We start from the raw sequence: 25,993 nt of genomic DNA, 5'->3' as shown, positions 1-25,993 counted from the left end.
AGTTCACTGGCAACAAAGAGCCTTTTAGACTTTCTTCATTAGAGTTGGTTATGTTAAAACATGCCAGTTTTATGGGGTGTCTATCTGGTTTCATACTCCCTGAGCCCTAGAGAGGCCTGACTAAAGGGCACTTCTGTTACTTTTCTTTATAAAAGTACTATAATACCTTCCTGAGCCAGAAGCTGGTATCTAAGGCAATGTGAAGTGTATTAATTTGTTAGGGCTGCTATAATAAAATACCATAGATTGCGTGGCTTAAACAACAGAAATTTATTTTCTCACAGTTCTGGAGCTTAGAAATCCAAAATTAAGGTGTCAGCAGGTTTGTTAGGGCTTCGATGTAGGAAATGCGGTTGGAGGACAGAATTCAGACCATAAGGTCATCATACAAATGGACTCCTGACCATTCTGATCACCCCCTTTTCTAGGAATCATTTCTGTCATCCACAATGACTGACCCAATTAACTGAATGAGATCTTACCGTCCAACCTGTGTCTTTTTGCTATTTCTGGATAGGTGAAGCCTGCTGGTGGATAGCTCATTATATTTCAACCGGGCCCCAATCTTCATCCAATGAAAAGAATACCAAACTGCCACAAGACCCCACCTCCTTCCTAAAAAGAAGTAAAGCTTTCTACTAGGTGACCCCAGGAAACCTTGGCCCTTCTCAGCCTGTGGGAAGAAATTTGGTGAGAAGCATGACCTGGTTCTGGTCTGAACAATATCAACCACAGTCAACAGTGAAAGCACAAATCCTTTTTCACCCTGTAGGGGTTCTCATTGAATTGGTCTGGAGTGGAACCTGGACACTATTTGTGGACAGTTTCCCATGAGTCACTTGCATTTCTGCACATTTTGCAAGCAGAGCTTATGTTCTAAAATATTTTTTTTTAGGGATGTTTGTATAGTGAGCATCCTTGAAAGATAAAGATGATGTCTCCCTCTAGAGGAGATGGCTAGGTTTGTTTGCTGTCCACTGTCCTAAAGATAACATCTCTCCCTGGGGCAAAGGTTGGGCAGGGTTGTTTATCACTCATTAGAAAAGACTGATGTTTCCTCAGCTCAGGGTTCCTCAGCTGTGACATAGCCCCTGCCTGCACATTGTCCACCTGAATGACTCCACACTGCTTCCTTAGGATTTGCAGGCAAGGAATACTGGTGCAAGCATGAAGGACATTTCTCTGACCTAGGAGTCTCTTGTCTTCTGCCAGCGTCCCTGAAATTATAGCAGGCTAACTTGCTAGTTTGCAAATAGAGTAAAATGTCAGATCCCTCACAGTTCTTTGTGAGTATCAGCATTTTTAAAAGTCCACCAGGGGATTCTATTGGCTGAGAATCATTGTCTTCAAGGAATTGCTACGATTCTGCTTCTGGTTTAATGGCTTTCCAGAGCCTTCTTTCACAGTCTTGCCTAATCATTGTACTAGTTCTCTTCTTGGGTTCCAGTTCCTGATTCTTTGCCTCGTGACTGATTGAGGCAGTCCCTTTGTTTTCCAAGTCTGTTTTTACCAAACTGTCTTTGGTTCCTCTTGGTTCCATGCTCCAGGGACACAGGCCTTCCTCACCTTGTATCTTATTCCCAGTGACTCTGGCCTCCTTCTGATCCCTAACAGGGAAGGGCAATTTTACTCCAAGGATTTAGAATAGAGGATCAAGCTGCTAAACAACAAAGGGTCTGAGCAAAAGGAGAGTTGGATCTTGGTAAAGAGAGAAAAAAGGAGCATTTTATTTATTTATTTATTTATTTATTTATTTATTTATTTAATTTTTTAAGCTGAGCCATCCTGCCACCTATTGGCAGCTCATCGGCAGCTCAGCTCGGGCTGGGAATCTAACTGGCGACCCTGTTGCTCAGAGCTCACATTCTTGAGTGAGCCCTTAACCAATTGAGCCACTTGACCTGCCCAAGAGCATTTTATTGAATCATACGTACTAAGATCCTCACAACTCTTATATCCATTACTGGTGAGTATATTTGAAAACACAAAATAAAGATGGTGTTATTTTCCTCAGCTTGGCATCTCTTGAGCCTCTACAGTTTTTCAATTACGGTCCAATATATTTTCCATTTTATATTTGATTATCTTGCTATTCCTATCTCTCGGTAGCACCTTGTTTTCATTCATAAATATGAGGATCTACTATGTTCCAGACACTTGAATAGGCAATAGGAAGAGAAGTGCATTAAACATCATCCCAGACCTTAAAAGGGCTCAGCTAATTGAGCAAGATAAATTCATAAACAGAGAAATTATAAGACATCATGGCAGTAGCTGGAATAGACATATCAACAAAGGGTTCTAGTTATTTCTAGTTGTTTCTGACAACTACTGTTTGTCTACTTTAAAAGATGCCTGCAGGAAGTCAGGCAAATAGTTTTCTATAGGGAATAATGACATGTGCAGTGATGTGTATATGTGTTGACAGTTGAAGATCATTTAGTTTCTGGGGGAAAATACTGGCCCCTTCAAAAGGACCATAAAAATGTACACTTAAAAACAACTCATTTATTTCCTAGATAATTCTCATTCTTTTTCCTTCTCTAATCTTTTTTTCAATTATCTTATTTATTACCCTAAGGCACACTAGAGTTCCAGAAGGAAAAACTGTATAAATGGAACAAGGAACGATACACAAATAAAAATGAAGTTCAACTGTAAAATTTCACAAATATAATCTTCCATTTGCACACTGATATTTAAACAATCTATGGTCTTGATCTCTTATTAAACTATAGAAATTCTCAGATATTGAGCGTTGATATTAAATTTCCCTTGCAGAGATAACAGATAAAAAAGGATAAAATATGGTTGAAACATTTAAATTTGGTGTCATGCTTCATGTTGCTTGTTACTGGAATAGGAAAAGCTCTTTAGCAAAACCTGGAGCAATCGAATAACTAGCACCATCATTACACAAGGGTACCTGACATAAGTTATTGAAACACTTAAGAAAAATAGATTCTGACCTGCATATTGCCTCTTGCCTCCAAGGTCAATGACACTATTCTCCTCTCCTCTTTCCAGGAACTGGATTTCCTTCTCGTGCAAAAGCTGTGCAATCTTGACCTGTTGCTGTTTGACCCGGGTCTCAAGCAGGTGCACCTGGGCTCTGAGACGTGCCTGTTCCTGGAGACAGTTCTCGAGAGCCTGCAAAGTAACATGCATCTTGTTTCCATGGAAAATCAATGCTCCTAGTAAGCTGGATAAACTAATGATTCAAATTTGTCCCCAACTCCCAGTTCAGAATGTTTTTCCAACAAGAAAGTAGTTTGAAACGTCTAATGCTATTTGTTATTTGAAGAATAAGAAATTATGGCTTATGCTGAAGTGCTAAAACTAAAAAATGGTATAATATAAAACAATCTGAATGACTAGGCTAAAAACATTAGAATCATTGTCTCATTTGATTCTCATAATGATTCTATAAGGTAGGAATGGGATCAATCCTGATGAGGAAGCTTGCTGAAGAATTCCCAGTGGACAAGAGGAGTCAGAATTTATATCCAGTTCAAGTTTCTGTTCTCAACCTCTACATGATGCTTCATAAGTACTTTCTTAAGAGTAAAATAAATGGGGTTTTGAATGACCTTTTCATATTAATGTTTTAAAAATGTAATTGAATGCTTATAATCTGATAACATACAGCCACCTTTATTAGGGATGCTAGTTTAGGCCCTCATATCCCTGAATATCTAACCCATTTACCTGTTTCTGAAAATTCTACTGAAGTCACTCACTTTAACTTTTTGATTATTTATTGTTTTTCCCTTAATCACTTTAAAAAGGGGTGGGAGGAGCCTGAGTCTTCCAGTGAAGTCATTTATCTTCTCTAAAAAGGCAAATAACCCAAGAATATTGCACATGAGAAGAGCTTATCAGCTCCTTTCTAAAGTGGCATCTGACTGAGCACAGCCCTCCAAAGATAAAGCAAATGGGGTGGTAAATTGGGAAGGACAGTTGCAGAGGTGGGTCTCTTGGGAAGAGGTAGTGAGGCCAAGTAACTTTAATAAAGGCTCTTGAATGCTCCATGTTGGGAGAGTAAATAGGGGTAGTTTTTTTAAAAAAAGGACAAATTTTTGCCATTTTTCAATTTTTACCTTGACATCTCTATTTGCAGACCACATCATGATCTCCTGTGATAAGTGTAAATGTTCACTTCTGAGAAATTATGAATTTTAATGTGTAAGTGCATCACGCTACTTTTATATATATTATTTCCCAAAACAGGCATTTGGTAATAGTCAGATATATTTCCCAATTTATATTTGTGTAACTTCCTGTTCCTACCTTTATGTGCCACCTCATACTCATTCCATAAATACAAAGACGTGCTGTGTTCCTGGCACTCTGCTAGTCAGTCAGAACAGCACAATTAGATATCCAATTTGGGACAAAGATAAGAGGTACACTGCTTTCCCATAAAGGACTATAATATAAATACAGCAATTTAGCCTCAAGGCTGCAAGTCACAAAGCAAAAGAATGGAGAAGTAGTGGTAGAGGCCTCCTCTCTTCTGTCTCCTGGTCCAAGTCACTGAAACTCTCCCAGCTATTTCTCTAAGACTGGCTCTTATTTGCTCTTAGTATTCTCTCCTCATCACTCTTTGATTTATCCTCATTGAATGAGTTATTTGCTCAGGTCCCCAGGTCACAACTGTCTATTGAATGAACAAACAAATACATTTTATGGTGTCTGGAATCCTGTGTTGCTCTCTGACAGTGGGAAATTGGTAGCGATATTGTTAAAAATAGTGGACTAGGCAATTTAAAAATAACTGAAGGGATTACAGACCAAATATATTCAATCTTTATGTGACTGGATATACAATGTTAATAAGCTTATTTAAAACTTAGGAATTTCCTGTCTCCCAGAACTTTGAGCAAATGAGTATTTTCACCTTTTTACTCATGAATGGAGGAAGGCACACATTCATTGTAATTACTTTCAAACAATCTGTTTAGTTTACACTAATAGTGTCAAATACTGGAAAGCCCAAGGTCAATTTTAATGGACAGTTTTAAATTCCTAATATTATGTAACTACCCAAATAACCTCAGGAAATTCAAAATGATTTTACTTATTTGTTGTGAATACTGATTTTTACTTAAAAATTTTTTTAAAGTACAGTGAGGCCTTGGATTGCTAGTAACTTGATTTGCAAGCATTCCACAAGATGAGCAAACATTTCTAATACATTTTTTTTTCAAAGTACTTTTTTTTTTTAGCTGAGCCATCCTGCCACCTGTTGGCAGCTCAGCTCGCAGCTCTGGGGCTGGACTCGAACCGCTGTTGCTCAGAGCCCAAACCTCTGAGCAAGCTCTTAACCAACTGAGCCACTCAGCCGGCCCTTCTAATACATTTTAACGTGGTAAATGAGCGATGTTTTGCAATACGAGTAAGTTTGTTTCTGGAACGAATTATGCTCGCAAACCAAGGTATTAGTACTGTATTTGGTAAATGCCTATTACGTGTCAGGTACTTCCACAAACTTTTTTATTTCTTCCCACTCCTTAGATTTTTCAGTGACAATTTACTATAGGTTTTTCTGCAAAATAAATGAAAAGTCAGGTCAAAGCAAGCATTATAAATTCAACAGTTTTTGTAATGAGCTTACCCAGCTTTCCCTGCCTATTACCAGGATAGTGGTGACAAGCATGAAACTAAACATCTTCGCCATTTTTCCCATTGGAGAACTGCAAGAACAAAAAGAATTTGACACACTTATTTACTGTGAATTTTTGTTTGTTTGTTTGTTTGTTTTTTGTTTTGTTTTGTTTATAGCTGAGCCATCCTGCTACCTGTTGGCAGCTCAGCAGCTGCTCAGCTCGGGCTGGACTTGAACTGCTGTTGCTCAGAGCTCAAACTCTTGAGCGAGCTCTTAACCAACTGAGCCACTCAGCCGGCCCTTTACTGTGAATTTTTCATGAGGTCAGTTAGGTTCAGGCTCAAGGCAATCCAGGAGGTCCGATGCAGTTCCAGGCCCTCTGAGAGTCCCCAAGGATATTCTCCTGGACTTTGCCAGGCTTCCCCCACACAGAATGATGCCCACTGTTACCTTCAATAGAATTGAATCTGTTCGATTGCAAAAAATAAAGGCGAGATTCTGGATCTTTGGGTGGTCCTAATGTGCTGCTTGTACGAAAGTATGGAAAAGGCACAGGCTCTGTAAACTCAAAGACCTGGGTTCCTATTTTGGCTGAGCCGCTTTCAGTGTTGTGTGAGGCCACTTACTATTAATAAAATGCTCCTGATTTGTAAAATGGACATTCTAATTCCTACCTTATAGGATTGTGGCCATTTTGATGTCACCACTTCTCAAGGTTATTTTTAAAACCAATCTCGAAGCTATTAGTCTCGATGAAAAATTTTGCCCATCCTCAAAATAACTTCTGTGTGCTGCCAGTGGTCAATTTTCATAAATTTGGAAGCTAAGGAGTCTAGAAGGACAGAAATATCTGCATAATCTTTAAACACATTTTATACCTATGGTTTCTGCTAAAAAATAAAAAACTGGAATCAACTGAATTGTTATTTGTTAGTCCATTTTTATTCTTATAGAACCTATGACCACTAGGTCCTTTTAATGTGTCTTTTTATCAATTTTTATAATTAGAGAAATGATTCCTAAACTTTGTTTTCTATTAGTTCTCTTGGGAAGCTTAAAAAAAAAATCTCCAAATCCAGGGATTGAATCAAATATCTAAAGATGACAGTCAGGCCTTGGAAATTTTTTAAAGATTCCCAGTTGATTCCAATGTTCAGCAAAGATTGGGAAGCAATAATTGATTTAAGGACTTAACAGACAAAAGGTTTTTTTGTCTTTGTTAATAAAGTAAGTAGTTCTCAGTCTTTCTGTGGCCAACAAAACAGTTACAGAATGGGAGAGGCATTACTTAAATTCAGTGACAAATAGCATGCATGGCCACATTGGGAAGCATTGTAAAATACAATGTGAATTTTTAGAATATGTGAAATTTGTGCATTACAGATTGTAATAGTCTGCTAGATATAACTGTATAATTTTTACTTCACACATTTTTATATAACTACATACCTAGAATTGTGTTATGCATTTTGTAAGCATCTTATTTCATTCTCAAATCACTATACAAGGCAAGTACTATTCTCCTCATCATACAAATGAGTACTAGATCAGAGAGGTTAAGTCACTTCCTAAGATCACACACAAATGGTGTATGGAAATCCAAACATTTGAGCTTTCCACCTTGAAGGCTCATGCCCGCAGCATGTACTCTACATGGTCTTTTGTCCCACGTACCTATATCCCTGCCATCTATTTGGCCCTCTCCACTGAATATCACTCACTCCTGAACATGGCTGTGGCTTATTTGTTCTTGAGTCACATGCTTCTCCAAAGGAACATTAGGTTAACTTGGCAGGAGAGGGGAGAGCTGCATTAAAGCAGAAGCAATCCTAGGGAATGGTAGCATCGGCATGCGTTTACTGATTATCAGCTACCTGCTCAGCACTATGCTAAACACTGTGAGAGAATAAAACATGGCTTCCTCAGAAAGTCAATGTTTTGAGGAAGAAATGAAAATAAATATTAAAATGGAAATTAAAGACAATGTAAATTAAGTATACATGACATCATGTGTAATCAAATATAAAATCTAAACTCTCCCAGACCACCCCTAAAGACAAAATTACTTCCTCCACTGTGATCCTATGCTATATTTATAGACAAATACAGCATTTATTCACTTAATAAACTGTGTGTTTCCCTGCTGTGTTCTAGGCACTGCGCCAGGTGATGGAATTATCATTTAGTCAGTTTTTTACGTGTCTTACTTCAACTGCTTTCTTTTATTGATGCTACTTTTGCTTAGAAGAAGCTTTTTAAAGGCAAAAGCCACACCTTACTAATTGCTGTATCCCCAACATTTAACTTACTATGGCGACTCTGATAAAAGTTTAGCTGTTGCCTCTGCAGAAAATATTCCCCAGGAGGGAAAATCTTTCCCAGAGAGGAAACTTTCATTTCCTCCCCATAAAACTACAGTCTGTTTATAGTGACATATTTCCTCCTCTATGCTTATTCTGGTCAAGGGGAAAACAATGGGCTAAGTGCATTTTTTTAAATAAGTGTTAGAAAGTTAGGGATTTTGGGTTGGATTAAACACATAAATTTTTTTCTCATAAAACCCCACTCTAGGGCCCCCTTAGGTCTCCTGAGTATCTTTCCTTAGTGTCTAGTTGTTCCTTTCTTAATATGTTAAGTTGAAGTATCAGAAATGGCATAAGTTTGAACATTTTTGATCTACAAAATTGGCAATTTCATATGATTCAAATTAATACATATTGGTTAGATGGAAAGAACACATTTGAAATCATTGTAGTCTTTTATATTAAAATGAGTGCAAAAAGACATAGGTTAAAAATAAAATATCTGTAGCTTATTTAATAAGAGAGAAAACAATTTAGTAACAACCTATTTTTATATGAATGCTGCTTCCAAGTTAATACACTAATTTAATATGCCAATTAAAATATGTAAACAAAACTTGCTAACACATAGTCAACATGTGGAATCTTGTGGTTCTGCTATAAGTAAATCCTCAGGATGTCTTTAAAAGAGAAATTACAATATTCACTTTTAACTAAAGGAAAAAGTAGAAAAGCAAAGTAACTTTTCCATGAAAGGCTCTACATTCAAAATTCATGCAACATCCAACCACCTCTGAACTACCTCTATCTACCATTTGGTCCAATCCACCACTGCGAGATTTCCGTGATCCAAACCAGAACATTTTGACAATAACACTGGGACAACAGTCCAAACTGAGCCTTACCTGGGCAGATCGGGATATATGGTCCCCTACCTAGAAGGCTTTACATACCCTGCAAAATCCCACTGCCTCACACCTCCTTTCCCTCCCTATCCCTAGTTCTCTTTTCTCTAGCCACAATGGCCGCCTCAGTATTCTTGAACACAACAAAATACATTTACTTCTCAGGGGAATTGCATTTGCTGCTCCCCCTACCTGGAATGCTTTTCTTTTGAAAATCCCCATGGTTTTGCTCCCTTATAGCCTTCAGGTCTGTTCAAATGGCATCTTCCCAGAGACACTTTCCTTGTCTACCATATGTAAAATAGCAACCATCTCCCCCACCCCCATACATTCCATATGCCTATTACAATGGACTAATTATGACTGTGCTATATATTCATAATATATGTAAAATTTAATGAAACATTATATATGTATCTATTGTCTGCTACTGATCCAACTCTTCAGTTACTTATTTTCTTTGGGGATTTTATAAATCCAAATATCTCTTTAAAACTACTATAAGCTCTCACATATCACAATGTACTATTATGGTCATTTTTTATTTTATTTTAAAATTTATCATAGAGTTCAAGTAGTAAAAAGTAAAGAAGAAATACCCCTCCAGATAATGGATATTCCCAAAAATGTAATCAATTAAATAGTCATAAAGATATAATCATAAAGTGTTTTAATATCACAGAAATTAAGAAGAATATTTATTATAAGCAAACAAAAAAAAGTAAAGATAGAAAATACAAAATGCTCTTTAAAAACATAAGAAGGGATTTTAGAAGTAGAAAGTGTTATCCCATGAGGATAGAACACAGAGTCAAAATATAAATAAAGGAAATGAGATTGTCCAAATATAGTCAACACTTGAGTAAACAAGGCTCAAAGAGGGAAAATTATTTCCCTAAGAAATAAAACAGATTTTCACTAAGTACATATACATTAATCTGGGAAATTAGTATAAAATTTTGATATAACATTATTTATGTGACTGATTCAAATTGCTCCTCTAATTAAAAAGAACCAATATAGGGCCAGCCGACTGGCGCATTGGGTAAGAGTTGGCTTGGGACGCCAGCTCTGAGCAGCAGAGCCCGGGTTCAGATCCCACATTAGGGCCTGCACCCTCTACAGCTAAGATGGTGAACAACAGCTGGACCTGGAGCTGGGCTGCCATGAGTCGCTGGCGATGGCATAGGCTGCAGTGAAGTTGCAGTGGGCTGCCATAAGCTACTGTGAGTGGCTGGCAGCCAGCATGAGTGACCGGCAGCCAGCGTAAGCTGCCAAGAGCTGCCATGAGTGGCTATCCAGAGGCCGGCGACTGATCTGCCTCACCCGGGAAGAGGGCAATGATACAACCAACATGGGCCAGTGATGCGACATCCTCCACAACTAGACTGAAGAACAAAAGGACAGCAACTTGTCTGTTCCCCTTCCCCGATTCTCCAACGCTGTTCCCCTCCCCCAATTCCCCATAAAATCTTTAAAAAAGAAAAGAAAAAGAAAAAAAGAACCAATATATTTTAATGGATTATTGATTGGGATTTCTCCTTTTTCTTCCCAGTAGTAAAAATAATGTCATTTTTCTAATGTGATATAACCAGATCTTTATAATTTTAATCTATATAATTTTAATCTGGAAAGCTATCAGATAAAATATTCCAGAGTGAAGAATTTAAAGTCATGAAACTTTTGTGTGTTCCAGATTTTGCCTTAATGTTGTCCATTGAAATTAGTATATTTTTGTTTGGTTTATCAAGTTCCCTTATCTATTTGTAGGATCAGGTACTTTATTTTAGAAATGAATAAATTAGCTTAAAAACTTATAGAGCTTTTTAAAAATTGTGCTTTTGTCTGTTTCTGGTTCTTGCATAAGTGACAATGTGTGTTGAACGTGCTCTGGGAGAAACCTCCAAGCCTAGAACAAGTGGCAACCATTTGAAGATCACTTTGCAGCTCATACCAAGTGGCCCTGGGTAGGGCACAGGCAGCAGCTGACCTTGGCCTGAAACAGGGCCCTTCCCAAGAGGCCCAGAACCAGCACACCTGGAGGCTAGCACCAGACTACAGCAGAGCACCACCCAACCACCTCCACAAACAACACACCCATTGGGCAGAGAGTGCAGGCACCAGAGCCCTGCTAAAGTGAATCCTAGGGTCAGCCTCTGCATGACAACTCCTCCATTTTAGTCACAGCCAGTCCTCACAGCCAATCAGCCTGAGGGTCAATCCCTCCCATTGACATGTAAACAGCAATCAAGGCTCAACTACAACAGGAGGGCACACACAACTCACACAGGGACACACCTGGAGCACCTGACTCAAGTGACCACAGAGACTGCGCCACTGGGCCCACAGCACACCTACTACATAAGGCCACTCTACTAAGACTGGTAAACATAGCAGCCCTATCTAATACATAGAAACTAGCACAGGGAGGCAGCCAAAAGAGGAGACAAGAAACATGTCCCAAATAAAAGAACAGAACAAAGTTGCAGAAAAATAACTAAATAAAATGGAGACAACAATCTACCAGATGCAGAGTTCTAAACACTGGTTATAAGGATGCCTAATGATTTCAGGAAGAACTTCAACAAAGAGATAAGAAACATAAAAATGGAGATAGAAAACATAAAGAAGAACCAGTCAGAAATGAAGAATACACTAATTGAAATAAAGAATACATTAGAGGGAATCAACAGATTACATGAAGCAGAGGATCAAATCAATGATTTGGAAATTAAGGTAGCAGAAAACACCCAATCAAAACAGCAAAAAGAATAAAAATTAAAAAAAGAGGATAGTTTAAGGGGTTTTTGCAACAACATCAAGCACACCAACATTCACTTCATAGGGGTACCAGAAGGAGAAGAGCGAGAGCAAGGAATTGAAAACCTATTTGAAGAAATCATGACTGAAAACTTCCCTAACCTGGCAAAGGAAATAGACATACAAAGCCCAAAAAGAGTAGAGTCTCAAACAAGATGAACCCAAGGAGGCCCACACAAAGACACATTTATAATTAACTTGCCAAAGGTTAAAGATGAAGTGAGATTATTAAAAGCAGCAAATGAAAAACAGTTAGTTACCTACAAGGGAGCTTCCATAAGACCATCAGCTGATTTACCAACAGAAATTTTGCAGGCAAGAAGGGAGTGGCAGGAAATATTCAAAGTGATGAAAAGAAAAGACCTACAAGCAAGATTACTCTATCCAGCAAGGCTATCATTTAGAACAGCAGTTCTCAACCTTCCTAATGCCGTGACCCCTTAATACAGTTCCTCATGTTGTGGTGACCCCCAACCATAAAATTATTTTCATTGCTACTCTATAACTGTAATTTTGCTACTGTTATGAATTGTAATGTAAATATCTTTTTGTTTTCCGATGGTCTTAGGCGACCCCTGTGAAAGGGTTGTTTGACCCTCAAAGGGGTCGCGACCCACAGGTTGAGAACCACTGATTTAGAATGAAAGGAGAAATCAAGAGCTTCCACCGACTATGAAGTGGTCTCCCTAACAAGACATGAGTCCATCTGGCCCCCTAAAAAATATTTACAACATTATTGATTATATTCCCCAGACTGTCTTTTCGGCCATATTGTAGTGGAGTGGGCTTGTAATGGGAGGAAACAGGAGTTATAGTGGGAAAGTGGAAAATAAAATTAACACTTTTATACTTAAAAAAAAAGGGAATCAACTCACCAAACTGTATACATTAAATATGTTCAGTTTTCTTGGTATATCAATTATACATACCTTAATAAAGCTATTTAAAAAAAAAAAAAGCTTCCAGGCAAGAAAAAGCTAAAGGAACTCATTACCACCAAGTCAGTATTATAGTAAATGTTAGAGGGATGTCGTTAAGAAGAACAAACAAACAAGAGAAGATAAGAAATATGAATAATAAAATGGTAGTAACTAGGTACCTATCATAATCACTTTAAATGTAAATGGATTAAATGTTCCAATCAAAAGACACAGGGTGACTGAATGGATAAGAAAACAAGACTCGTACATAAGCTGCCTACAAGAAACTCACTTCAGATTGAAAAATACACATAGACTGAGTGTCAAGAGATAGAAAAAGGTATTTCATGAAAATGAAAACAAACAAAAACAGCTGGGGTTGCAATATTTATACCAGACAGAACAGACTGTCAAAGAAAGGCTATAACAAGAGACAAAGAAGGACCCAGTAATAGTACTTCTGGATATTTACCCAAAGAAACCCAAAACACTACTTCAAAGGGACCTGTGTATCCATATGTTCATTGCAGCATTACTTATAATAGTCAAGATGTGCATGGAGGCAACCTGGGTGTCCATCATGGATGAATGGATAAAGAAGATGTGGTACATACAATAGAATATTACTCAGCCTTAAAAAAGAATGAAATATTGCCATCTGCAACAACATGGATGAACCTACAGGGTACTATGCTGAGTAGAGTAAGTCAGACAGGAAAAGACAAATACCATATGATTTCATTTATATGTGGAATTTAAAGAACAAGTTAAATGAACAAACAGAACAGAAACAAAGTCATAGATATAGAGAGCATTGATGGTTGCCAGATGGGAGGGAGTTAGGGGGATGAGTGAAAAAGGGGAAGGGATTAAGAAGTACAAATTGATAGTTACAAAATATTCATGAGGAAGTATAGCATAAGGAATAGAGACAATGATATTGAAATAACTATGTATAGTGTCTGATGGGTACTAGATTTATCGTGGTGATCACTTTGTAAGTTATATTAATGTCTAATCACTATGTTGTACACCTGAACTAATATAATATTGTATGTCAACTGTGATTGAAAAATAAAAAAAACATTATTTTAAGAAAATGCTCTGGGAGATGCTGGGAAATTATATAACATATATACATATAGTTCTATATTAGATTTGCTATAAAATAAAGGGCCAGAGAAATGCTTTGACAAGTCTCTGAAATCTCCAACTCATTGCCATTAAAATAATCAAATCTGATCTTTCCCAGAGAAAGAAGGCAGCTTCTAGTCTGGCAGATCTTTAAACAATAAAGCTTTTCAAAATGCCATTATATATATTTTAAAAGTCGTTATATTAATTTGACCAAATTTAGAATAATTGCTGCAAATATCTTATGTTCTCTAAAATTCCCCAGTGCCCTCATTTGTAATTCTAACCATCTTCTACCTTACTGAAGAAATGTTTAGGGTTTAAGAAATTCGCTTTGAAAATCTGGTCTCCATCATTCATCAGAGTAAACTATTATTCTTCTGCAAATCTGGCTTGTGGTAAAGTTATATCAGATTATTTAGTTCCCCACTATACAACTAGCTGTATATCTTTTACAATGTTTTTGCTTTGGGCTGTTTCAAAACTTTTAGTTATTATAAAATTAAAATAGCTTTCCAATGGCTATTCTTTGATATCCCATATTATTTTATATAAATTATTCTACAAAATCTAATTGCTTCCCCCACTAAATTTTTTTTAAGTCAGTTGATTATAGTGAAGTAAATTTAAAGGCAAAAATATTAAGTATGGAACTTGAAAAATTCTACAGCTGACAGGTAAGTTTTAAAAACAAGTATGAAACAACAGTACATTAGTGGCAAGTAAAATTTCAAAAATAGTATGTGTTATGTGAGCTACCATGAAAGAATATGATATAAAATAAATTAAAAAGGAAGAAAAAGTTATTGAAGAAAGCATGTTTAATAAGTTAGCATTCACAAATGGACTACACCCTTAACATAAGAGTTAGTTAAAAATTTACCCAGGAACACAGAGTTAAAGACTCTTTTTATGCTATTTTCTACCAACTTTTTTTCTTTTTCTGAAAATGGAAAAGAGCAATATCTTTGTTATTTATCTTAAGAATTTATACTCAAGGAGAGCCTGGAAAAGCTAAATAAGTCTGATTCCCAAAGAGAGAAATAAAAAATATTTCTGAAGTTTTTACTTCTGAAACGAAAATTATCATCACATGGTCTATTTTAGTTTCCGTTTTCTATAGTGAAGCTGCAAATCCTATTATTTACATCAAATTTCCATCCAATTCATTCAAAATGTACAGGTAACAGAAAGGAGGTATAATTCTAAATCTCTTTTCCAAGCTGCAGAAGTAGCCTTCTCTCTAATCAACATGATCTCTCTCGATAGCTGACGATCGTTTCGTGAGTTCTGCTGAATATCATACCTATGAAATAAATTAGCATTATTACAATTATGTCAAAAGTGCAGAGACGTTAAATACCTTGCCTAAAGTCAGAAAAGAGTCAGAGACAGAGCTCAGGCTGGGTCCAGCCACTCGGCCTGCCAGGATCCTCTAACTGCACTCAGAGTTTGTAATCGTTTTCCCACTATTTGATTAGAAATAGGGACAATGTTGATTCTGGCTTTAATACAGAAACAAATATGTGAGGAAATCAGTTTAACTGGAAGGAAAACTAAAAGAGGAGATTCAAGGACAAATCTCAATACTCTGATATTTTTTGTCTCCTATTTTCATGAATTTATATGAAAGATCCAATAATACTTGTAATCTTTAGAAAAATACATCTCTGATTTTTAACTTCTTACTGTGCTCATTCAGATAATTTTTCTACTTTAACTTCAGACATGCTCACTTAAAAATTAACTAAAACCAAAGTTCAGTTGAAGTTTTGCTTTATAGTACTAACGATAATACAATTTTACCTATAAAGATATGAATTAAGATGTCATTTCAACTACAATATGGAGAGAAGCCAAATTTTTGTAGTTATAAAAAACGGGGCCAGTTAATAATTGTCCAGATAAAACAGTTTATTTGATCTTTAAGAAAAGCAAAAGGATTCCCTGAGGTGCAAAATTGTGAAATGTATCTATAAGCATCAATTATCCTCTGAACGAATTGTTCCTTTTGTTTTAAACCCTAGAGGATTTTTTAATGTGTAAGAGACAACTTGTTATCTCCATTCATCACATTGCATAATAGTTTCTGACTGCAGATCCAGGTTCATCATTTCATTTTCTATTCTGATGTAACTCAAGCTGTTGTTTGCTATTTGTTCTGTGATTCCTATTTCTTAACTCAGATTCCAGTAAAACACTGACGTTGTTTTCTTTCTGTTCTTTGTTTTTTTCTGGGCTCAAGTATTGCTGGTGTTTGGCCTTCCCATTAAACATTTTTCTGTCATTCACTCAGAATATTTGAAGTTTATTGAGGAAAAGGTAATCCTGATGATTTATTGGAAAGAAAAAGTCAGTTAGGTTGAAGTGATTTACACCCACGGGAGCAGTGGTAATTATACATTCATAATCTTAGTGGATTCAAAGCTGCTGACATTAAATTTCAAAAGCAAAGGTAGGGCCGGCCAAGTGGCATGTTGGTTAAGAACTGGCTTGGAACGCCAGAGGGCCCCGGTTTGGATCCCACATATGAGGGCCAGTGACGCTGCCCTCTACACCTAAGATGCTGAATAACAGCTCAACCTGGAGCTGGGCTGCCTTGAGTCGCTGGCGATGGCGTAGGCTGCAGCCCCTGCTGCAGTGGGTTGCCATGGGCTACCATGTGTAGCCAGCAGCCAGTGTGAGCGGTCCTCAAGCCGTCGTGAGTGACCATCCAGAAGCCTGCGACTGATCTGCCTCGCCCGGGAAGAGCTCAATGATGTTGCCAACTTGGGCCAGTGAAGCAACATCCTCCACAACTAGACTGAAGAACAAAAAAAGACAGCAACCTGTCTGTCCCCCTTCCCCCAATCCCCAATAAAAATCTTTAAAAACAAACAAACAAAGGTATGGGGTTACTTGGCTGATTTGATAATTACCTCTGTGGTAAAATGAAATATTCTGAAATACAAATCTATTTTTTCCTCCTTGTATCCCTTTCATCTTCTACCTATTCAAGCATTTAATAAGTGCTGTGCTTACTTCTTCAGGAAGGTCAATAATAACAATAATAGTAGCTAACACGTGACACATATGATAAACATATTAAATGATTCAGCCACAACAGCACTATGAGCAGGTCTTGCTAGTATCTCCATTTCCCAAATGAGGAAACTGAGACACAGAGGTTTAAGTAACTTTCCCAAGGTCACTCAGCTAGCAAGAAAGAGGTGACCAGGAGTCAAAGGCAGACCAGCTCAGAATCAGTGCTCTCCAACATTAAAGATAAACAGTGCTGTCTGTCAAGGACTTAGCCAGGGCCACTGCCTTATGAGAAACCTGGAGAAAGCTAATGAGACAAAGGACAGAATCAAGGTCAATGTTCCGGGAAGGCTTGCCAGAGACTGAACTTGCTGGGAAGAACATTCTTCCTTTAGTCCATGAACTGTCAGAACATGGTGGAAGAAGTGTCATCCAAATTCGTGACCTCATACAATTGTACCAAAGCTATGAAACAAGAATGAGATCTGAGCTCACCGGCTGAAAGAAGCACTCGTATGAGAAAAGAATGATATAAGAGGAGCAGGTTGGATCCAGTGTTTGAGGAGATGGCCAGAAACAGAAGGACTGGGATGCATAATTTAAGGCACACCTTGAACAGAATAGTGAGCTTATTAAGGCTTGCATCTTATATTAGCTTGTCTAGAAGTTGGATTTTATGTACTTTCCCTATAAATGATTAGTTTCTGGGGAATTAACTTACACTTAATAGTTTCTCAAGGGATATATAAAACAGAAAAGCTAACACATTAATTTAGAAAAAGAGAATTACTTGATAAGCTAACCCATTTAGTTATTTGCCAGAAGACTTCCTCATCATGGGCAAAATCAGCCTGGAGAGTAAGTCAAGTCAAAGGAGTTTTGGTGAACAAAGAACATGAATAAAGGGTATTTGATGGTCTTAGAGGCTTTTTTTTTTCAAATTAAAGTAATTAAATATACTTTTCTCTGGCCCGGGAATATTTCCATTGGACAACAGGTTCAGTTGTACCAAGATCAGGTCACTCTGGCTCCCAGACAGGATTAGATGAGCACTGACAAGTTCTTTTCTTCCTCTTTTGGAAGACCTTATTCATAGGCCTCTCTCAATTAATACATCAGTTATAGCACAATTGCCATTCAAACCCTCTGGACTCTGTATTGTGTCTGCTGGATTGAACACCTGCCGATTACCTGATATCTGACCCAGTCCCAGTGGGCAGGTTTAATTCCAGGTCTCTCCACCTCCAGTACACTCAAGCTGCAGCAGTGAACATGTCTGTTCTCAACCCTGTCACGAACTAGACTCAGACAACTGATCTTATATCCTATAGTAGTGTATTCTACCAGCATATATTTCTGATGGTTACATTTACTTACCCTGACTCCCAATTACAAGACTTATAAAATCCTGTACTGTGAATACAATGATATTTTAAACTTAAAATGTGCCTTTTATTAAAATATTTAGAAAGAAGCATATTGTAAGTCTCAAGAAAGAGTTCATTAAGAATAATCTTCATTCCAGGCAACAGATCCTCCTCAGGTAGAGGTAATAAAACTCCTTTCTGAAGTGTTGGTTTGGATATTATCTCAGGCAAAGTCCTGAAAAAAAAAAGTCCTTGATCATGTCTTACCCCTAATTTCTGTCTTTCTTCATAAGGAAAAGACATTTGTAGCTCCCCAGCTAATAAAGTAATAAGCACTAGTGATACAGCTATGCGCACAATACAGAGAACCATTTATAGGATTATGCAGAGAAATTTTGCTTTTTATTGCCACAAAGTTTCTATTTCAGAATATAACCTGAGCTGTACTTTCGTATCATAAAAGCTCATTAAAGTGTCACCCACCATGAAAAAGTAAAGTTTTTCCCAAAGATAAATTTGGTCCTGCCCCTAGCTAAACAGAAAACTGTTGCAAAAATCTTCTTGTTAAATATGGTAGGTTGACCACACATTTTTATCTGTGCTCCCTCCCCCAATTCCTTTCATATGACAGCAAATAAATAGAAAGGCATAAACCTACAATGTCAAAGCAAACAGGAATGACACATAAGGAGATAAAAGATAATAACAACTTATTAGAAAACTTTCTGCAGAAACCACAAAATTCAAGGGTGACTGTCATGGCTGAAAATAGGGGGAATGGTGAAATCATATATAAAGTGTAGTTGTACCCTACAGCCCCTTCCCCACCCTATGTAACTCCTACCCTCCTTATTCATATACCAACTACCCCTTGCCTATTTTTTATTCCTAAGATAATTTGATCTGGAAAGTATTTTCATTTGGGGGTACCAAGACTATTGGAAGGTAGGCGTCACAAACAGAGAAATTAAGTGAAAATATGCACAGAAAGAATGTAACAGACACCTCTTTCAACCAGATTGCTATCAGGCAGGCTTATATTTCCTGGCAGGAGACAAGGATTCTCCTTGGAAGAAATGGAATGGCCCATAGAAAAAAATTTAATAATACTAAAATATAGTGGTTCCTCCACACATATGCCAGCTCACCACTTAATCCTATTGAAGTTTACCAATCCACAAGAAAGAGAGACAACCCAAATAAACAAAATCAGAAAGAAGGGAGAAGTGACAACCAACACCGCAGAAATACAAAATATTTTAAAAAATACTATGAGTAATTGTACACCAACAAATTGGACAATCTGGAAGAAATGGATAAATTCTTACAAGAATGCAATCTTCTAAGGCTGAATTAAGAAGAAATAGTAAATCTAAACTGCACAATTACTACTAATGCAATTGAAACAATAATCAACAAGCTTCCAACAAACAAAAGTCCTGGATCAGACGGCTTCACAGGTGAATTTTACCAAACATTCAAAAAAGAATTAATAAATATTCTTCTCAAACTGTTCCAAAAAATTGAAGAGGAGGGCAGTTTCCCAAGCTCATTCTATAAGGCCACAATTATGCTGATTCCAAAGCTAGACAAATACATAACAAAAAAAGAAAACTATAGGTTAAAATCTTTGATGAACAGAGATGCAAACATTTCTCAACAAAATATTTATTTATCAAACCGAATTCAGCAACACATTAAAAAGATCAGGCACTGTAATCACATAGGATTTATTCCTGGTATGGTTGGTTCGGTATCCACAAATCAATCAATGTGATATACAACATAACCAAAATGAAAAATAAAAATCATACAATCATTTCAATAGATGCAAAAAAGGCTGTTTGACAAAATCCAGCATCCACTTATGATAAAAACTCTCAGCAAAGTGGGAATAGAGGGAACATATCTCACCGACATAAAGGCCATATATGACAAACCCACAGCTAACATCATACATAATGGGGGAAAGCTAAAAGCAGTCTCCTTAAGATCAGGAATAAGACAAGGATGCCCATTTTCATCACTTTTGTTCAATATCGTACTACAAGTCCTAGCCACAGCAATCAGACAAGGAAAAGAAATAAAAGGCATCCAAATTGGAAAGAAGTAAAACTCATTATTTGCAGATGACATAATACTATATATATAGAGAACCCCAAAGATTTCCACAAAAACTATTAGAACTGATCAACGAATTCAGTAAAATAGCAGGATACAAAATTAATATTCCAAAATCAGTTGCATTTTTACACACCAATAATGAACTGTCAGAAAGAGAAATTAAGAAAACAATCCTATTTACAATTGCATCAAAAACAAAATAAACGAAAAAAAACCCTAGGAATAAATTTAACCAAGGAAATAAAAGACCTGTACTCAGAAAATTATCAGACATTGAAGAGAGAAATTAAAGAAGAATTAAAGAAATGGAAGCATATACCATCCTCATGGGTAAAAAGAATTAATACAGTTAAAATGTCCATACTACCCAAAGGAATCTATAGACTCAATGCAACCCCTATCAAAATACCAATGGCATTTTTCACAGAACTAGAACAAATAATCCTAAAATTTATATGGAATCATAAAAGACCCCAAATAGACACAATTGTCTTGAGAAAGAAGAACAAAGCTAGAGATATCATGCTACCTGATATCAAATTATACTATAAGGCCATACTAATCAAAACATATACACACATCAATGGAAAAGAATAGAGAACCCCGAAATAAATCTATGCCTATATGGTCATTTACCTTTTAACAAAGGAAACAAGAATATACACTAGGGTAAAGACAGTCTATGTAATAAATGGTGCTGGGAAAACTGGACAGATACATGCAAAAAAAATGAAATGGGACACTTTCTTATTCCATAAACAAGAATAAACTCAAAATGGGTTAAAGACGTAAATGTAAGAGCCGAAACCCTAAAACTCCTGGAAGAAAACATAGGCAGTAAACTCCCAAATATTACCCTTAGTAATATTTTTATTGATGTATCTCCTCAGGCAAGGGTAACAAAATAAAAAATAAAAAACATGAGACTACATCAAACAAAAAATTTTTGTACAGCAAAGGAAAACATCAACAAAATGAAAAGACATCCTACTGAATGGGAGAAGATATTCACCAATGATAAGGGGTTAATATCCAAAATTTATAAAGAACTCATACAGTTCAACACCAAAAAAACAAAAAACAAAAAAACAAACAATTTAATTAGCAAATGGACGGAGGACCTGAATAGACGTTTCTCCAAAGAGGACATACGGATGGCCAATAGATGTATGAAAAGATGTTCAACATCACTGGTCATCAGAGATGTACAAATAAAAACCACAGTAAGATATCAGCTCACACCTATCAGAATGGCCATCATCAATAAGTAAACAAACATCAAGTGTTGGTGAGGATGTGGAGAAAAGGGAACCCATGTGCACTGTTGGTGAGATTGCAAATTGGTGCAGCCACTATGGAAATCAGTATGGAGGTTTGTCAAAATATTAAAAATAGAAAACTACATTATGACCCAGCAATTCCGCTCCTGGGTATATCCAAAGAAATCCAAAACACTAATTCAAAAAGATATATGCATCCCTATGTTCACTGCAACGGTATTTACAATAGCCAAGATATGGAAACAACTGAAATGCCTATCAATAGATATTGGATAAGAAGAGGTGGTACATATATATACAATGGAATATTACTCTGTCATAAAAAAAGAATGAAATCTTACCATTTGCAACAACATGGATGGACCTAGAGGATATTACGCTAAGTGAAATAAGTCAGACTGAGAAAGACAAATACCATATGATCTCACTTATATGTGGAATGTAAAGAGCAAAATAAACAAACAAACAAAAGAGAAACAGACCCATAGATACAGAAAACAAGCTGATAGTTACTGGATGAGGGGGTAGTTTGGAGAGCTGGGTGAGAAAGTTGAAGGGAGTAAGAAGTACAAACTGGTAGTTACAAAATAGTCACGGGGATGTAAGGTACAGTATGGAGAATATAGTCAATTATATTGTAAAAACTATGTATAGTGTCAGATGGGTATTAGACATATTGGGGGGAATCACTTCATAAATTACATAAATATCTAACCACTGTGCTGTATAACTGAAACTAGTATAAAATAATATTGGATGCCAACTATAGTTTTAAAAAGTCATGGGGGTATAATGTACAGAATAGGGAATACAGTCAATAATATTGTAATGACTACGTAAAGTGTCAGATGGGTAACAGACTTACTGGGGTTATTACTCTGTGAGGTATATAAATGTCTAATCACTATGTTGTTTTGTACATGTGAAACTGATAAAATAAATAATAAAATAAAGTCATAAGACAGATGAGGACACCAAGGAAGAAAGTACAGATTCAGAAGGGAAAGGGTACAAAAACTGAGTCCTGGGGTAATCCAATGTTAAGGAGTTGGGGGGATGAGAAAAAAGAGTCCAGGAAAGTAGAAATGAGTGGTTAGTAAGTTAGGCAGAAACGCAGGAGTCAGCGATGTCCTAGAACCCAGGTGAGATGTTTCAAGAAGGAATTAGTTCATGTGTCTAGGAGATAAGGTAATAGGAGAACTGATCCTAGAATTAAGCAACATGGAGTTCATTGGAAACTGTGAAGAGGTCAGTTTCAGTGGTATAGTGGGGGTGAAAGCCTGGTCCAAGTGAGCTTAAGAGAGAATGGAAAGGGAGAAATTGGAAATAGCTAAAAAGAGGGACCGAGAAATACAGGTACTATTGCTATCAGGGGAAGTGGAGTAAAGAAAAGATTTTGTTGTTGTTGTTGTTTTTAAGATGGGAGATGTTTGCAAAAGAAAACTCCCCCTAAAATATATTCAGTATTATCAGAGAAATAAGAAACAATAATAGAATTCTGTTATTTCTTTCTAAAAAGGAACATTAGCCCAAAGAAGAAAGAACTCAAAGAAATTAGTCATAATTATTTTAAAAAGAAAACTTCACTAAGTAGATTAGAATATATATTCAAGAAAACCTAGAAAATAGAATAAAAAGCAAGCTATGAAAAATAAGAAAGAAAAGATAAGAAAATTAGAGGTTTAATTTAGTCAGTGAAGCACGCACCTAATAGAACTTATAAAAAACACACAGGAAACAACGGGAAGAAAATTATCAAAGAAACAATAGAAAAGTAATTCCCAAAACTGAACTAGATGAAGTTGAAAGAGCTCATTTAAAGCCCAGCGCATTGAATTTTAAAAACAAAACAAAAAAACACTCACCCCGTGGGCATATCATCCTGAAATTTCGAACAGTGATATTGAAAATATGCAAAAAGCTTCAGAAGGAGTGAAATCACATAAAAAGTACCAAGACTCAGAATGGCGTCATGTTTCTCTACAGAAAGAATGCCTTAAATTCTGAGGGAATTTGCATATTACAAATCAGGACTCTACACAGCCAAGCTAGCAATTATGTATGAAAATAGAAAAAAAAATTCAGATATGCAAGAACAACAAAAAAATTTACCTTCACCTAGCCTTTCTCAGAAAGAGTCTGACAATACAATCTAAAAAAATAAGGGTGAAGATAAAAAAAGAGGCAGAAAAGGAAAAATAACCAAGAAAAAGTGGGGGTCTTGTCATGGGGCAATTTGGCTAGGGTAACTTACATGTCCCAGAATTCCCTTTCCTTTGTTTCCAGTTTGACCTCAGTTGGGATTCTTATGGGAGATTTGGAGGGCAGAAACCAAGAGGCAACCTTTGTAGCTCTCACATGCTGTTGCCTATCTGTTGACTCATCTCGTTGGCCTATGATGGTGACCAGGCCTGCAACTGCCCAGTCTTCCCTGGATCTTCCTTCAGCGCATGACAAAGGGTTCTGCTCCTACAGGACATCCACATCACCAAGGTCAGTGGCAACAAGGACTGCCACAGATTTCAGTCCGACCTCATGGTCTCCAGCTCCTGCTTCCCATACAGTCACCTGCCTTTCTCACTTACCTGCCCTATGTACTTGGAGCGCCAGCATCATATGTGAAGAAAAGAGCCTTTCAAAGACTCCTTAACCAGCTCCCACAATTGCATACACGTAAGATCATCCTTTATATTTCATAGAGGCTCTGCTTCTCCGACTGAACTCTCTTACAAACAGGAGCCAAACAGGAAAGCCAAATGCCTGAGAAGGAATTTTTCAAATGCACTGTTGTTTTTTGGAGGCCTCCCTGCCAGAGTCCTCTGTTCTTTTTCTCAAATCTGGATCATTTCCCAACTTGGCCAGTGACAGGACGCATGTAAAATATAATAATACAGGACACAAAACTTGTATCTTCCTTGCATACCAGTTGAAATAAAATGGGACACTTGTTCACTATTCTTCTCTCCAGAGATTTCTCATCTGAGGAATGACCGAAGAAAACAAGATAAAGTCAGCATAACTAACTCACTTAAAATGAAGTCTGTGTAGCCAAGCTGACAAAATTGGTTCAGGCCAAATGGGCTAAAGCATGAGGAATAGATTTTATTTTACTTGAACTAACCTGAGGACTTAAACCTTTGAACTTTTCTGTTGTGCATACATGCCTGGATATATAGATGTAGATGTAGATATAGATATAAATAACCCTCTGAAGAACTTAGGAAAAAATGTTCACATGTCCAGACCACCTGACATCCATTATCAGCCCCATTGCTACAACCTCAATGCCACTGCCACTTTAATTTATGTCCTCACCACCTTAGCACAATCTATTGGTACCTCTTAGTAGATCAATCTACTTCTAGTTTCTTTCCCATGCAGGCCATCTCCTAGGCAGTAAAAACAACAAAAAAGTTACCTTTATAAAAACAAATGTGACCACATCACTCCTGTACTTAAAAAGGCTTGGTAGCCCTCCGTAATCAACAAGATAAAATCCAATTTCTTTCATCTGGTGATCTATATATAGCCTGTGTCTATCCAGAGGTAGTCATGTAGTCCTTACAGTTAAAGCCATCATGGCCAGTCATCCTGGCATGGTGTGATGCTTTTAAATCTATGCTAAAATGTGAATACAGGAATGGGTCCTGAAAATGTGGAGGTCCAAGTCAGTATTGTCACAGAGCTTTCTTTGTAAGCTTGGTAAGTATAAACATGTATATATCATATCCTGTGAGCCAGGTACTATCAGAACACTTTCTGTGTATTAATTCATTTAATCTATGAGATGTATATTGTTATTTTTAATCCCTACTTTGCCAATGAGATAACTGAGACATAAAGAGGGCAGGCAACTTGCTCAAGGTCACATATGCCAGAAATTGACTAGAAGTACGCTGGTTCTAGGAGCATGCTCTTATCCACTTGCTATAGTGTTTTACTAGCTGTAAACAGAGGCAGTGCGGTCGCCCAACCTTAGAACATGATTACAGCCTCTGCAGGGATGTACGCTAATCAGAGGCAAAAAGTGGAAGCCTGACGGCAGCCTAATCCTGGAACATAACATTATAAGGAGAATCCTTGTCTTCACATCTTCCCAGTGCCCTACAATTCCCCTACCCAACTTCCTCTCTCTCTCTCTCTCTCTCTCTCTCTCTCTCTCTCTCTCTCTCTCTCTCTCTTTCTCCATGAGACGCTTCTGCGACCAGAAGTCGAATCACTGCTATAGGGGATAATGATGGCCCCAGAGCCTATACAAGTTTTCAAAAATGACGAGATGAGGGGAGTGTAACAAAGAACGGAAATTAGACAGAAAACTAGATATAGTCTCCATTCCTCTCTCCACTATGAGTTTGGACTAATGACTGGCCAAGAACTAAGTTAGCTATCCCTCATTCCATTCTTAAATAACAAGGGAGGAGATGTCAGGCAAATGGAAATGTTTTCTTCTTGTAATATATACTAAACAGGATAGTAAAGGGTCTTATGCAATTAATTTTAGTAATCAAAGA

The 25,993-nt window shown here is 37.0% G+C and overlaps 1 protein-coding gene across 2 annotated transcripts in view; it reads right to left on the bottom strand.

Annotated features, from left to right (window-relative positions):
• The window catches only part of FGL1 (fibrinogen like 1), a 30,514-nt gene extending 15,354 nt beyond the window's left edge, over window positions 1-15,160 (bottom strand). The window contains exons 1-3 of one of the 2 annotated variants that reach the window (XM_019664753.1): window positions 15,054-15,160; window positions 5,618-5,696; window positions 2,970-3,150 (exon numbers count right to left, since the gene is read on the bottom strand). In XM_019664753.1, coding sequence (XP_019520298.1) covers window positions 2,970-3,150; window positions 5,618-5,689 — 253 coding nt within the window. In that variant the 5' untranslated portion in view covers window positions 5,690-5,696; window positions 15,054-15,160. The remainder of the gene's footprint in view (window positions 1-2,969; window positions 3,151-5,617; window positions 5,697-15,053) is intronic. The other variant, XM_019664754.1, reaches the window with a different exon arrangement.
• Between the last annotated feature and the right edge of the window lie 10,833 nt (window positions 15,161-25,993).

The sequence above is a fragment of the Hipposideros armiger genome, unplaced genomic scaffold (assembly GCF_001890085.2).
Source record: "Hipposideros armiger isolate ML-2016 unplaced genomic scaffold, ASM189008v1 scaffold_430, whole genome shotgun sequence".
Lineage (NCBI taxonomy): Eukaryota > Metazoa > Chordata > Mammalia > Chiroptera > Hipposideridae > Hipposideros > Hipposideros armiger.
Note: the sequence above shows the minus strand (reverse complement) of the source record. Positions and strands in the feature narration are given on the sequence as shown.